The 13902-nt window shown below is 42.5% G+C and overlaps 1 protein-coding gene across 1 annotated transcript; it reads right to left on the minus strand.

The window, feature by feature from the left end:
• Window positions 1-323: 323 nt before the first annotated feature.
• LOC117305741 (cysteine-rich motor neuron 1 protein-like) lies at window positions 324-13402 on the minus strand. The gene is made up of 11 exons (XM_033790616.1): window positions 13223-13402; window positions 12567-12597; window positions 8333-8533; window positions 6932-7126; window positions 5879-6073; window positions 4376-4570; window positions 3429-3623; window positions 2395-2586; window positions 2032-2256; window positions 1157-1339; window positions 324-578 (listed from the first exon to the last, which is right to left on the minus strand). Exons 1-11 carry the CDS (start codon window positions 13400-13402, stop codon window positions 574-576), a joined length of 1797 nt encoding a protein of 598 aa, XP_033646507.1. The 3' UTR covers window positions 324-573.
• Window positions 13403-13902: the final 500 nt, after the last annotated feature.

Consider the following 13902-nt stretch of genomic DNA (forward strand, 5'->3'; position numbering starts at 1 on the left):
ATTTGTTTGCCCTTTCTGAAACAGGTACGCATTTGAAGCCTACACTATTAGGCCTGGATTAGCCCTTGCATGCGATGACATCTTCCAGACCTACAATTTCGTTTCAAAAAGTAGCAAACACCATGCCTATTATATCGTTGCGGTACCCGCTGCCAAAAACATAGGATTCGAACTGCCTCTAGCTACCGGGCGACCTCGGTAGTCTAGTTGGTAAGACACTGCTCTAGAATTGCAAGGGTCGTGGGTTCGAATCACACCCGAGTAACATGCCTGTGATATTTTTTCACAGGACTCGGGAAAGTACTGAGTATACAGTGCTAACACACATCGGTGTATGGGTAAAAACCAAAATTAATACAATGCCTGCTGTTTTCGTAACTATACGGGAAGACACAAAAAAATGCTAATAGCAGCCTACGGAACATATAACCGCCACAAACTTTGCCTTAGAAAAAGAAATAAATAGTTGGGTCCATTATAATAAAAGCTGTTAATTTTTTGACATAATTGCCGAATATTTGAGCGCTGTGTCATGCTTGTTGGTGTACTCCGGAAGCTGTTCTTCCATGCGGATCACTCTGAAATAATCAAAAGAAGAAACAACAAAATATTAGTTTGGGTCACAGACTAGAACAGATAAGCGATTTGTGGAAGTAATTTTTGAATCATTTCCTGATAAAATATCATGAGTTTTTTTGTCCCGATCTTCACCTTTCACCTACATTCATATGTAGACGACCGCTGCCCAACGTCATCTCGGACCAATCAAAACACATATACAGGTCACTGCACTTTTATTCAATGAAATGATTGTACCTAATGAAACCACTGGTGCTAGAAAAGCAAGTAGCTGCGGATAATGAGAGGGTACCAGTTTAAGGGTTGTGGACAGCATTGGGTGCGTTCGATTAGCTTCCCTGGGTCGACCCCGAGGTGCCCACGATCACTCGGGTGAGCCCCTGATAAGAGCTAATCGAACGATAATTCTCGCCCTCTCGTGGTGACGCCATGCATCTCGGGTCACCCCAAGTGACCCACTCCACAAGCAGGGCACTGGGGGCTGAGCCAGGTGAGCCACCGGAATGACTTCAAAGCTATTCGAACGCACCGGGGGCAGACCGGGGCTGACCCAGGGAAGCTAAACGAACGCACTCACCATTTTGTCTGCTCCCGCAATCCACTTCCTCTCCCGCATCGTCAGTGAAGATAACGTGACACTGGCCACATCGGCTGATGGTGCACTTAGCGCTAGGGTGATTCTTACACGAGGCATTCCAACACATGTTATCATTGCATGGTGTCTGTACGGCTGGTGCATTAGGTTGACACTCTGAGATTGCTGTGGGGTTTTTACAACAAAGATAACTTGGCATTTTGGCAGATGTTTCCGTATAATAATTCACAGTGTATTTAAGACCAGTGCCTGTTTTTATCAGGGCCAGTCAAATACCTTTTGTTCACATACAATCTTCTTGCCTGGGCAGCATGACATGGTGATCGTGATTGTGACTGGCTCACAAGCTTACGTCACAGCACGTTCAACCAATGAAATTACAGTGTATGCAAGACCAGTGCCTGTTTTTATCAGGGCCAGTCAAATACCTTTTGTTCACATACAATCTTCTTGCCCGGGCAACATGATCCTGGTGGTGTTAGATGTCGACATGTTGATCGTGACTGTTAGAGGGTGCGTTCGTTTAGCTTCCCTGGGTCGACCCCGGTCTGCCCCGGTACGTCCGAATACCTTCCACGGGGCTCACCCGGGTCAGCCCCCAGTGCCCTGCTTGTGGAGTGGGTCACTTGGGGGTGTCCTGAGGTGCATGCCGTCACCACGAGAGGGCGAGTGTGATCGTTCGATTAGCTATTGTCAGGGGCTCACCCGAGTGAGCACACTGAGGGGTCGACCCAGGGAAGCTTATCGAACGCACCCACTGTCTCGTAAGCTTATACGTCACAGCACGTTTATCCAATGAAATCATAATGTATGTAAGACCAGTGCCTGTTTTTATCAGGACCAGTCAAAATACTTACGTTGTTCACATACAATCTTGTTGCTCGGGCAGCATGATCCTGGTGGTATTAGATGTCGACATGGTGAATGTGACTGCCTCACAGCGTGCAGCTTGTGCGGGTTACCAGCGTCAGGACAGAACCACACGTTACAGAAGAGTTGGCCATTCACGCATTGACACCACGTACATGGATCATCACTTGTTTTCTCGTTGTGGGCATAGTGTTTCCCATCCTGCATGCAACCTTGACAAAACCAATGACAAGTTCAACATTAGGTTTAGTCTTGTTTTCAAGAGTCGTTCCCAGGGAGGATTCAATTTAAAATCATAAAACAATCTATTCATTTGAGACAATCAATTTTGAGAACATTGTGTTACTCACCTTCCAGTTCATAGTGTGGGCAGCAGTGTCCTGGGGCGGCTACACCCAGATATTTGCCCAGAGGTTTCGGACACGTAATGACCATACAAATCACTTCACCATTCTGGCACTTGCAACTCTTGCAATCATCAACGTCCCACGTACTTCCATGTTCATGTTCAGTTCCATCGTCAGCACGGCATGGGATGGAGGCTGTAGATAGGGAGAGCAGTTGTTTTATATATTAGTTCAGGTTGAATTATTAATAGTACATTAAACACACTTGACACATTTTGGTAAGAGTCAAATACCAGATTCTCACTTGGTGTAACCCAAAATATGCATAAAATATCCAATCTGTGAAAATTTGGTCTCAAAAGGCCTTCGTAGATGCAAAACAAAAATGAGGAAATTCTGTGTATTTCTTAAAACTTTAGATTGTTGTTGTCTACAATGCTCATTCTGGTCAAACTGTGATGTCTTATACATAAGTAGGATTTGAAACTTTGCATGGTGGGAACTATTAGAGATGGTTTGCGGTAAACACCATGCGAAAAATTATCTCTTTTTGAGTAGTGTTTAAGTTCTGAAAAGTTGTGATTAACGGCACAACGTTTCAATCAATATGCTCTGATCGTCTTCAGGACTCTAGATCCACAGACACAAGTATATTGGCTTATAATACAGCGAAATAAGCGGCAAAGCGGACTTGGCTTACTCTAAAGCGCAAAATGTATCTTCAGTTCCTACAATCCTTGTGTTTTTGAGGGTTTTTGTTGTTCATTTGTGACTAGGAATTGTTAGTTTTTCTGCTTAGTTTGTCAATGGAATTTGTTTTGAAGACTTTGTGGCAGCAAACTTACCAGGAGAAATCCATTGTTCTCGGTAATGTGCGCATGCTCAGAACTACGTAAACAATGGAAATTTACCTGGTAGGTTTGCTGCCACCAAGCGTCCCAAAGTCTCCCATTGCGTGTAGTATTTTCAAAGGATATATTATTAATCATAGTACAATTCGTAAGTTCGTTAATTTGACAGGAATAAAATCATCTTACTACATTGGTATACTGGGCAGCATTGGTCTACCGAAGCGGGTATTTCCACACAGCTCTCATGCGGGTTAGCTGAACAAATAGTGTGGTTACAACTCAGTTTGCCATTAACACAGTTACACTGTTGACAGTTGTCTGGTTCCCAGGCTTCTCCATTGTTATATGACAATCCTTGTTGGTCAATGCATGGCAAAGAATCTTTAAAAAACAGAACGCAACGTTGGGTAAAAATTAAAGTCAATAAAAACGTGCGCGGTAAGAAGTATAAAATAGCCAATCTGTGAAAATTTTTGCAAAACAAAAATAAGGAAATTTTGTGTATTTCTTAAAACTTTTGAACTGGTCATACTGTAACGTCTTATACATAAGTATGATTTGAAACTATGCATGGTGGGAACTATTGAAGAGGTTTGTGGGAATTGTGGTAAACACCATGTGAAAAGTTATCTCTGTTTGAGTAGTGTTTCAGTTCTGAAAAGTTGTGATTAACGGCACAACGTTTCGATCAGTATGCTCTGATCGTCTTCAGGACTCTAGATCCACAGGCACAAGTACAATGGCTTATAATACAGCGAAATAAGCAATAAGGCGGCTTGGTTTAATTACTCTTAGTGCAAAATGTATCTTCAGTTCCTACAATTCTATTGTTTTTGAGATGTTTTGTCGTTCATTTTTAATAGGAAAAGTGAGTTTTTTTTCCTTGGTTTGACAATGGGAAACTTTTGGGACGCTTGGTGGCAGCAGACTTGTGGCATCAGGTAAAATCCATTGTTCTCGGTAATGTGCGCATGCTCAGAACTACGTTAACAATGGAAATTTACCTGGTAGGTCTGCTGCCACCAAGAGTCCCAAAGTCTCCCATTGCGTGTAGTATTTTTAAAGGATATAATATTATTAATCATAGTACAATTCGTAAGTTCGTTAATTTGACAGGAATAAAATCATCTTACTACATTGGTATACTGGGCAGCATTGGTCTACCGAAGCGGGTATTTCCACACAGCTCTCATGCGGGTTAGCTGAACAAATAGTGTGGTTACAACTCAGTTTGCCATTAACACAGTTACACTGTTGACAGTTGTCTGGTTCCCAGGCTTCTCCATTGTTATGTGACAATCCTTGTTGGTCAATGCATGGCAGAGAATCTTTAAAAAAGAAAACGAAACGTTGGGTACAAATTAATGTCAATAAAAACGTGCGCGGTAAGAAGTAGAGCAGCGTTGGGTAACTTTCAAACTCGAAGTACTGCATATACAAACTATCCCTCAGTATTTGAATATACGCTTCCTTGATTGTGTGTTTTTCTATCTCAAACAAAGCGACCACCTTTTAAAATGAAATGTCCATGGGTTATTTGTATCGTATGTATCTACATCAGGCCTGGAATTACGTGCAGGCCACGGAGGCCATGACCTCCGTTGCCCCTAGTCTTGGCCTTGGTGCCCCTTCAAAAGCTTCACATAGACTTTAAGATTTTCCAACTTTTATTTTGGCATCGATGCAATGCAAAATTTGTAATCGATTTTTCACTATTCTCTCGTGACCCAGATGGCCGATCGATCCCAAACTTCCACAGGTTTGTCAGTTTATGTATATGGTGCACGACATAAAGTGTTTACACTGCCATCAACTGTTTTGTTAGCAAAAACCAATTCTGTAATATTCCTTTAAATGATGTCATAACAAAGCCCATTGATAAATAAACATTCTACAATTGTGTTTATTATTTGACCATTCCTTCCCCCCATTTTATCTCGTCTGGTTTGTGATTCTGCTCGAATTTTACAATGAGTAGGCCTTAATGGTTTTAATACGGGGGTTCTTATAATATATGTCGTTTGTAAATTGCTTTCACTTGCTATGATTGTTGTTGAAAAAGCGAAAGTAAAAACACCCTTGTTGCATGTGTGCTTTTAGATACACGAAACAGGCTTGATGTCTGCAATCTTTCTCAAAAACTGCGTTTTACTTAAGAAGGAGCCGTTGCTCACAATGTTTTATACTATAACCAGCTCTCCTTTTCTTGTTACCAAGTATGCTAATGGTTTGAGTAATCGCCTTTAAAGACACTGGACACTTTGGTAATTCCCCTCTTGGTGTATCACAACATAATTACAAAATAACAAACCTGTTAAAGTTTGAACTTAATTGGTCGTCGAAGTTGCGAGATAATAGTGAAAGAAAAACACCCTTGTGTTGTGTGCTTGATCTCGAGACGTCAAAATCTACCTGAGGTCTCGAAATCAAATTCGTGGAAAATTACTTCTTTCTCAAAAAATACGTTACTTCAGAGTGAGCCGTTTCTCAAAATGTGTTATACATCAAAAGCTCTCTATTGATCATTAACAAAACAGTTTTTAAGGTAAAAATTATTTTGAGCAACTACCAATAGTGTCAACTGCCTTTCAGTTGAATGCTATACAACCAATTATACACGTGTTACAATATCTTACCACATTCGTACTCGGGACAGCATTTGGGACTTCCCGAAGACTGTTTTATGACGCAGCTCTCGTGTGGTTTACCTGCACAAACTTCCTTGCGACACGTCTGGATACCATTCAGACAATAACACATTGTGCACAATGTGCTCCACACTTCTGCATGTTTGTGTGAGATTCCTGCATCATCTTTGCATGGCAAAGAATCTTCGAAATAAAAACATCAAATAGTTAGCAACAATAGAAACTGGTTGGGTAACCTTTTAAAAGCAGTGGACACTATTGGTAATTACTTGAAATAGTTATAGCATAAAACCTTACTTGGTAACGAGTAATGGGGAGAGGTTGATAGTATACACATATTTTTTGACTGCTTCGAGTGCTATGGTTAAAACTACGACTCCCAAGGTGATCCTCTGAGCGTTCTATTTTCCCGAGGCGCAGCCGAGGGACTGGATTGGTCCGGGATCACCGAGGGAGTCGTAATTTTAACCATGGCACGAGTTAAAGCGGTCAGTATTTGTTTTATAACACCCACACAGGCTATTTATCATCTTCGTACACGTAACGTTCTTATACGCGCGTTTCAGATACACTGCACAACTGATTGAGTTCGAGGTGGGAATAAAGACGTCTGGGTACTGCACGCCGTGTGATAGTCGTCGGACTATCACACGGCAAACGATGCACTATCACACGGCAAACGACGCACTATCACACGGCCGCCGTTTAGTAAAACTAAGACATATCATGTGACGCGCTCTAAACTAATGAAAAGGCAGAATATTTGTAAGGGGTGTTATATATACAAAAAAAATGTGAGAAACGGCTCCCTCTGAAGTGACGTAGTTTTCGAGAAAGAAGTAATTTTCCAAGAACTTGATTTCGAGACCTCAGAATTAGATTTTGAGGTCTTGAATTGTCGTGTGACAACGGTGTTTTTCAATTTTCACAGGTTTGTTATTTCATGCATATGTTGAGATACACCAAGTGAGAAGACTGGTCTTTGACAATTACCAGTAGTGTCCAGTTTTTTTAATGAAATAAAAAGTGAAATCATCTTACTACATTGGTATACTGGGCAGCATTGGTCTTCCGAAGTGGGCTTTTCAACACAGCTCTCATGCGGTTTAGCTGAACAAATAGTGTGGTTACAACTCAGTTTGCCATTAACACAGTTACAATGTTGACAGTTGTCTGGTTCCCAGGCTTCTCCATCATTATGTGACAATCCTTGTTCGTCAATGCAAGGCAAAGAATCTTAAAAACAAAGCATTTTAAACGCAATGTTTGGTAATGACTCTGGAAATTTAAAGGGAGTTTAACTGCGCGTTATGCGAGCAAACACGTAAACGTGAACGTCACAAATTTGTGTTGTGGCTTGGTGACGTCACCACTTTGGGCTTATTTCATGGTCACGTATGACGTCTGCACGCACCTGACGTGGAAAATGGTAACTTCACGTTACCATAAACAACACAATTTTCTGACGTTCACGTGTTTGATCACGTAACGTGCAGCTAAATCTCGCTATTGTCAACAGAAACCTACGTGGTAAGAAGTACAGCAGCTTTGGAATAAACAGTATAATGCATTTTGAGAAACTTTTTACTTCGAAGTACTCCATTTTATGAAATAACCCCCCCCCCCCCCCCCGCCAAAACAAAAGCCCAGTTCCTTGAATACTTTAAAGGGTCTAGGTACTTTTTACACAATGTCCACAGATTTACATTAAACTTAAACAGTCTGAAGATAATGATGGTAGAAAGCTTCCCTTAAAATATTACTTGCTGAGGTGCTGTAGTTTTTTAAGAAAAGAGTAAAACAACGCCACGAAAATTATTTTAGTATCAGGTTTAGCATGTAAAAACGTATTAACCAGTTATAGTTAAAGATGCTATGTAAGATTTTTGGCCAATTTGGCCCAAATATTTTGATTTAAAGATCAACAGGTATTTTGATTTGGGTCGAGAAAGTTACAAGCTTTCATTTGAGTCATTGCTCGAAAAAGTGCGCCAATTCGTAGCAGTGAAATAAAGTGCTCAAAATTAGTTTTTGTCGGGATCCCGACAATATATCACGTGACCAATTCTTATGTGTTTTATAAGAAACGTTTTAAGATTTTGTCATGGTTCCTGTCCATTAAAATTAAAAGTTAAACCTGTTTTCGTTAGAGCGAGTGATACTCTTTGAAATACCATTCACTCAAAAAAAACTATTTTTTAATGTTTGGGGCCAAAAATCTGACATAGCATCTTTAACATATCATAACTGGTTAATCCGTTTTTACAGACGAAAATTATATTTGTCCCCCTTCTCATTTCTCAAAACTACAGCACCCCAGCAAGTTATACTTTAATGTAAGCTTTCTATCATCATTATCTTCTTAGTAAGTTTAATGTAATTTGTGGACATTATGATTTGTCTTTAAAAAGTACACAATTAATCTGTAAAGACTTATCTTACCACATTCATATTCTGGACAGCATTGGTCTACCGAAGTGTATTTTTCTACGCAGCTCTCATGTGGTATACCTCCACACACTGTGACGTCACATGTTGTGGTTCCATTTTGACAAGCACATTTTTTACACTTGTTCTCTTGCCACTCGTCTCCATGATCGTGTAAGATTCGTTCCTCCAAATTATTAACGCATGGGAAGAAATCTTCCAAGTAAAAACATGACATTATGATTATCCACAAGGGAAACTGGTTGGGTAAACTTAAACATTATGCAATTAAAATGGGATCATAGTGAACTAAAGAATTAACTAACCAGAGCGGGACTTGAAACTGTGACTTTCTCTACGAACTGAGCTATCCAAATGTTTATTGATTTTGGTTTTAACCCATACACCGATGTGTGTTAATAGCACTGTATACTCAGTACTTTCCCGAGTTCTGTTAAAAAACATGTACATTTTTATACACCGCATTTTACAAAGTTTGTTAATTACATTCAAATTATGAGTAGTTTACTGTAATACATAGTAACTTAGAAAGATATGAAAACAAATGAAAGTTCACAATGATGTAGATAGTTATATATATTAGGACGCTTTAAGTAGGACAACAATTAGGTTTTGTTCCACCAAATAGGAAATTCCAAGAGAATGTTCACACGATGTCATGTGTTTGTGCACGGAAAGTGTGGTTTTACATTGCCCTCATTGTAATGATTTTCCTGCCAATATTTTCAATACAAATATCATTATGAAGCTGCAAATCCCTTTATTTTCACCCTCAAAATATTTGATTGGATGAAGGGGTATAGCTGTCAGCTATGAGTCGGCCGGACAACTTCGCGATCTCCCTTATCACAGCCCAACTTCACGCCGTGCACAACGCAAAATCCACGGCGCGTGAGCTCGCTCAAATCTCAGTAAATTACGTGGTCTAACCATACTCTCAAAAGAACTCTCTTTTGTTAGTAGAATACTGGGAACATCAAACAGCAAATGTGATTTAAATCAATGTCACAATATTCAACTTAATAAAAAGGGCTCCGCTTTTAGTTAAAAGTGTGATTAATTGAAAATACAGCCAATTATGGTGTATATGAGTCTTCCCATGTCTTACTGTGTAGCTGTGTTTTTCTATACCCACTAATAGGACACGTGATCTTATGTAAACATTGGCAGGGCAATCGGTCTATTCTTCGGGATGGGTAGGGCTGAGCTGCACTGTGGGTATAGGGGAGGCTCTAATTCCTGGGGATGGGTGGTAGGGCTGAGCAGCACTGTGGGTATAGGGGAGGCTCTAATTCCTGGGGATGGGTGGTAGGGCTGAGCTGCACTGTGGGTATAGGGGAGGCTCCAATTCCTGGGGATGGGTGGTAGGGCTGAGCTGCACTCTGGGTATAGGGGAGGCTCTAATTCCTGGGGATGGGTGGTAGGGCTGAGCTGCACTGTTGGGTATAGGGGAGGCTCTAATTCCTGGGGATGGGTAGTAGGGCTGAGCTGCACTCTGGGTATAGGGGAGGCTCTAAATTCCTGGGGATGGGTGGTGGCTGAGCTGCACTCTGGGTATAGGGGAGGCTCTAATTCCTGGGGATGGGTGGTAGGGCTGAGCTGCACTCTGGGTATAGGGGAGGCTCTAATTCCTGGGGATGGGTGGTAGGGCTGAGCAGCACTGTGGGTATAGGGGAGGCTCTAATTCCTGGGGATGGGTGGTAGGGCTGAGCTGCAATGTGGGTATAGGGAGGCTCTAAATTCCTGGGGATGGGTGTTAGGGCTGAGCTGCACTGTGGGTATAGGGGAGGCTCTAATTCCTGGGGATGGGTGATAGGGCTGAGCTGCACCGTGGGTATAGGGAGGCTCCAATTCCAGGGGATGGGTGGTAGGGCTGAGCTGCACTGTGGGTAATGGGGAGGCTCTAATTCCTGGGGATGGGTGGTAGGGCTGAGCTGCACTCTGGGTATAGGGGAGGCTCTAATTCCTCGGGATGGGTGGTAGGGCTGAGCTGCACTGTGGGTATAGGGGAGGCTCTAATTCCTGGGGATGGGTGGTAGGGCTGTGCTGCTCTGTGGGTATAGGGGAGGCTCTAATTCCTGGGGATGGGTGGTAGGGCTGTGCTGCACTGTGGGTATAGAGGAGGCTCTAATTCCTGGGGATGGGTGGTAGGGCTGAGCTGCACTGTGAGTATAGGGGGGGCTCTAGTTCCTTGGGATGGGTGGTAGGGCCGAGCTGCTCTGTGGGTATAGGGGAGGCTCTAATTCCTGGGGATGGGTGGTAGGGCTGAGCAGCACTGTGGGTATAGAGGAGGCTCTAATTCCTGGGGATGGGTGGTAGGGCTGAGCTGCACTGTGAGTATAGGGGGGCTCTAGTTCCTTGGGATGGGTGGTAGGGCTGAGCAGCACTGTGGGTATAGGGGAGGCTCTAATTCCTGGGGATGGGTGGTAGGGCTGAGCTGCACTGTGGGTATAGAGGAGGCTCTAACTCCTGGGATGGGTGGTAGGGCTGAGCAGCTCTGTGGGTATGGGGGGGGGGAGGCTCTAATTCCTGGGGATGGGTGGTAGGGCTGAGCTGCACTCTGGATGTAGGGGAGGCTCTAATTCCTGGGGATGGGTGGTAGGGCTGAGCTGCACTGTGGGTATAGGGGGGCTCTAATTCCTGGGGATGGGTGGCAGGGCTGAGCTGCACTGTGGGTATAGGGGAGGCTTTAATTTCTGGGGATGGGTGGTAGGGCTGAGCTGCACTGCGGGTATAGGGGAGGCTCTAATTCCTAGGGATGGGTGGTAGGGCTGAGCTGCCCTGTGGGTTTAGGGGAGGCTTTAATTTCTGGGGATGGGTGGTAGGGCTGAGCTGCACTGTGGGTATAGGGGAGGCTCTAATTCCTAGGGATGGGTGGTAGGGCTGAGCTGCACTGTGGGTATAGGTGAGGCTCCAATTCCTGGGGATGGGTGGTAGGGCTGAGCTGCACTGTGAGTATAGGGGGGGCTCTAATTCCTGGGCATGGGTGGTAGGGCCGAGCTGCACTGTGGGTATAGGGGAGGCTTTAATTCCTGGTGATGGGTGGTAGGGCTGAGCTGCACTGTGGGTATAGGGGAGGCTTTAATTTCTGGGGATGGGTGGTAGGGCTGAGCTGCACTGTGGGTATAGGGGAGGCTCTAATTCCTGGGGATGGGTGGTAGGGCTGAGCTGCACTGTGGGTATTGGGGAGGCTCCAATTCCAGGGGATGGGTGGTAGGGCTGAGCTGCACTGTGGGTATAGGGGAGGCTCTAATTCCTGGGGATGGGTGGTAGGGTCGAGCTGCACTGTGGGTATAGGGGAGGCTTTAATTCCCGGTGATGGGTGGTAGGGCTGAGCTGCACTGTGGGTATAGGGGAGGCTTTAATTCCCGGTGATGGGTGGTAGGGCTGCGCTGCTCTGTGGGTATAGGGGAGGCTCTAATAGACCGATTGCGCTCCGCACGTCACGTGACCTATAGTGGGTATTGTGTAAACAAACACGGCTTACTGCATATAAACGTGCGTTAAAAAGACATGATTACTGTTGCAATTTTTTGCTCCAAAAAAAGACTTAAACGGTGTATGTAACTTTTGTAGAACGAAAACACAATGTCCACAGATTTACACTAAACTTACACAGTTTGAAGATACTGATAGTAGAAAGCTTCTCTGAAAATATTACGAGCTGAGGTGCTGTAGTCTTTGGGTAATGAGTAAAAGAATGTCATGAAAATAATTTTCGTCTCATGAGACGAAAATTATTTTAAGCACTTACAAACGTATTTTCATGCCATTTTTACTCATTTCTCAAAAACTACAGCACCCCTCTATTAAAGTAATATTTGAAGAGAAGCTTTCCACTATCATTATCTTCAAACCCTGTAAGTTTAACGTAAATCTTTGGACATTTTGAAATGGTATCCAAATCCTTCAATTCACGAAATCACTGAAAGAATATTCCGGAGTTTGTCACATGAGACTTTACCAATGGCTGAACAATGCCAATAATGGGTATAAGGTGAAGCAGAGGCTTTGGTGCCTTAACCTATGAAGACCATCAAAGCATACTTATCGAAACGTTGAGTCGGTAACCGGTTCTTTTCTTCAGGAGAAACAATAAATACTTTCGACGTGGCTTAAAACATAAACACATTTACTTACAATTAGTTTATACAAAATAGTAAAAACAAAACAGAACTTCAAACTAGAAATCAAATGCACTGAAAATAATGCTATAAAGTTGACTTACCACCATAATGGATTTTTGCTGGGTACTCCGTCTGAAAAACAAAGTTATAAAATACTGCAGGACATATTGATAAGTTATTTATTATTGAAAGTTGAACAATGTTGAATGTTTGACAAATTTGAAAACGAAATTGACCTATAATTGAAGGATGAACTTGTCATAGTAACATCTCTGAAAAAAGGGAGACACAATGCTTGTTCTAAAATGTCAAAACTCAAGACTATTTCCAGTAAAATGAATTTCATCATTCGTTTGTTATTTGATGCATTTGACAATACCAAACCTGCACACAGTGCCTTTAATTGTCATAATTGCTTGAATCTTACCGTAGCTTGTTGGCTAGACTGTTTCAGGCCCTGTGCGATCACTAATAGACACACAATCTTCCACATCTTGATATCTGGTGTCAAGCTCCCTTTACCTACAGCACTGTGAACAAATGACTTAATAATAGATAGCTCTCTATTTTAAGTGTTATATCAAATTCTTTGTTCCCATTTTCCTTTTCAAATAGTATTCTGTTGTTGGGACAGTATGTAGGTTAATTCCGCTAATAAGTTTGTTTTGGCTTGTATCCTGAAATCAATTACGTCAATGCTGTGGTTTTGTTTGCTTCTAAAAATATACCCCCGTGGCATTGGTTTTTTAAAGGTTACACAACGTTGGTGTTGGATGCATTCCTTGTTATAATCGTGTTGTCGTGTTGTTGTCGTTGTCGCCGTCACTGTCGCCGTTACTGTGGCTGTCGCTGTGGCTGTCGTTGTGGCTGTTGTTGTTGTGGCTGTTGCTGTCGCTGTCGCTGTCGCTGCCGCTGTCGCTGTTGCTATCGTTGTCATTATCGTTGATGTTGTTATTGTTGCTGTGGCTGTTAATTTTATTTTTTGCTGTTGTTTCAGCTGTTTTTGTTGTCGTTGTCGTTGTTGTTGTTGTTGATGTTGTTATTCTTTGTTGTTGTTGTTTAATGTCGTTGCTGCTTCTGCTGCTGTAGCCGCTGATGTTGCTGATGTTGCTGATGTCGTTGTTTTTTGTTGTTTTTGTTGTTATTTTTGTTGTTTGAGTCTGGGTCAAATCTCACCCGAGAGTTTTTAGACGAGTTACTAATAATGAAAGAGACGGTTGGGAACTTTAACGTGGTTTACCAACTATTGATAAGTAGTATACCATTTGAGCAAAACAACATGAAGCAAGAGATGTACGGCATAAGCCCAACTACAAAACCCTCCTTTGGAAACCCCTCCAACCCAGCCCACAATCCAAAAAAACAAGCACTCGGATGTTTTACACATTAGTTTTGCATACATATTTGATATTTAAATAATAATGGTCGACAAGGGAG

Source organism: Asterias rubens, unplaced genomic scaffold (assembly GCF_902459465.1).
Source record: "Asterias rubens unplaced genomic scaffold, eAstRub1.3, whole genome shotgun sequence".
In the NCBI taxonomy this organism is placed as follows: Eukaryota; Metazoa; Echinodermata; class Asteroidea; order Forcipulatida; family Asteriidae; genus Asterias; species Asterias rubens.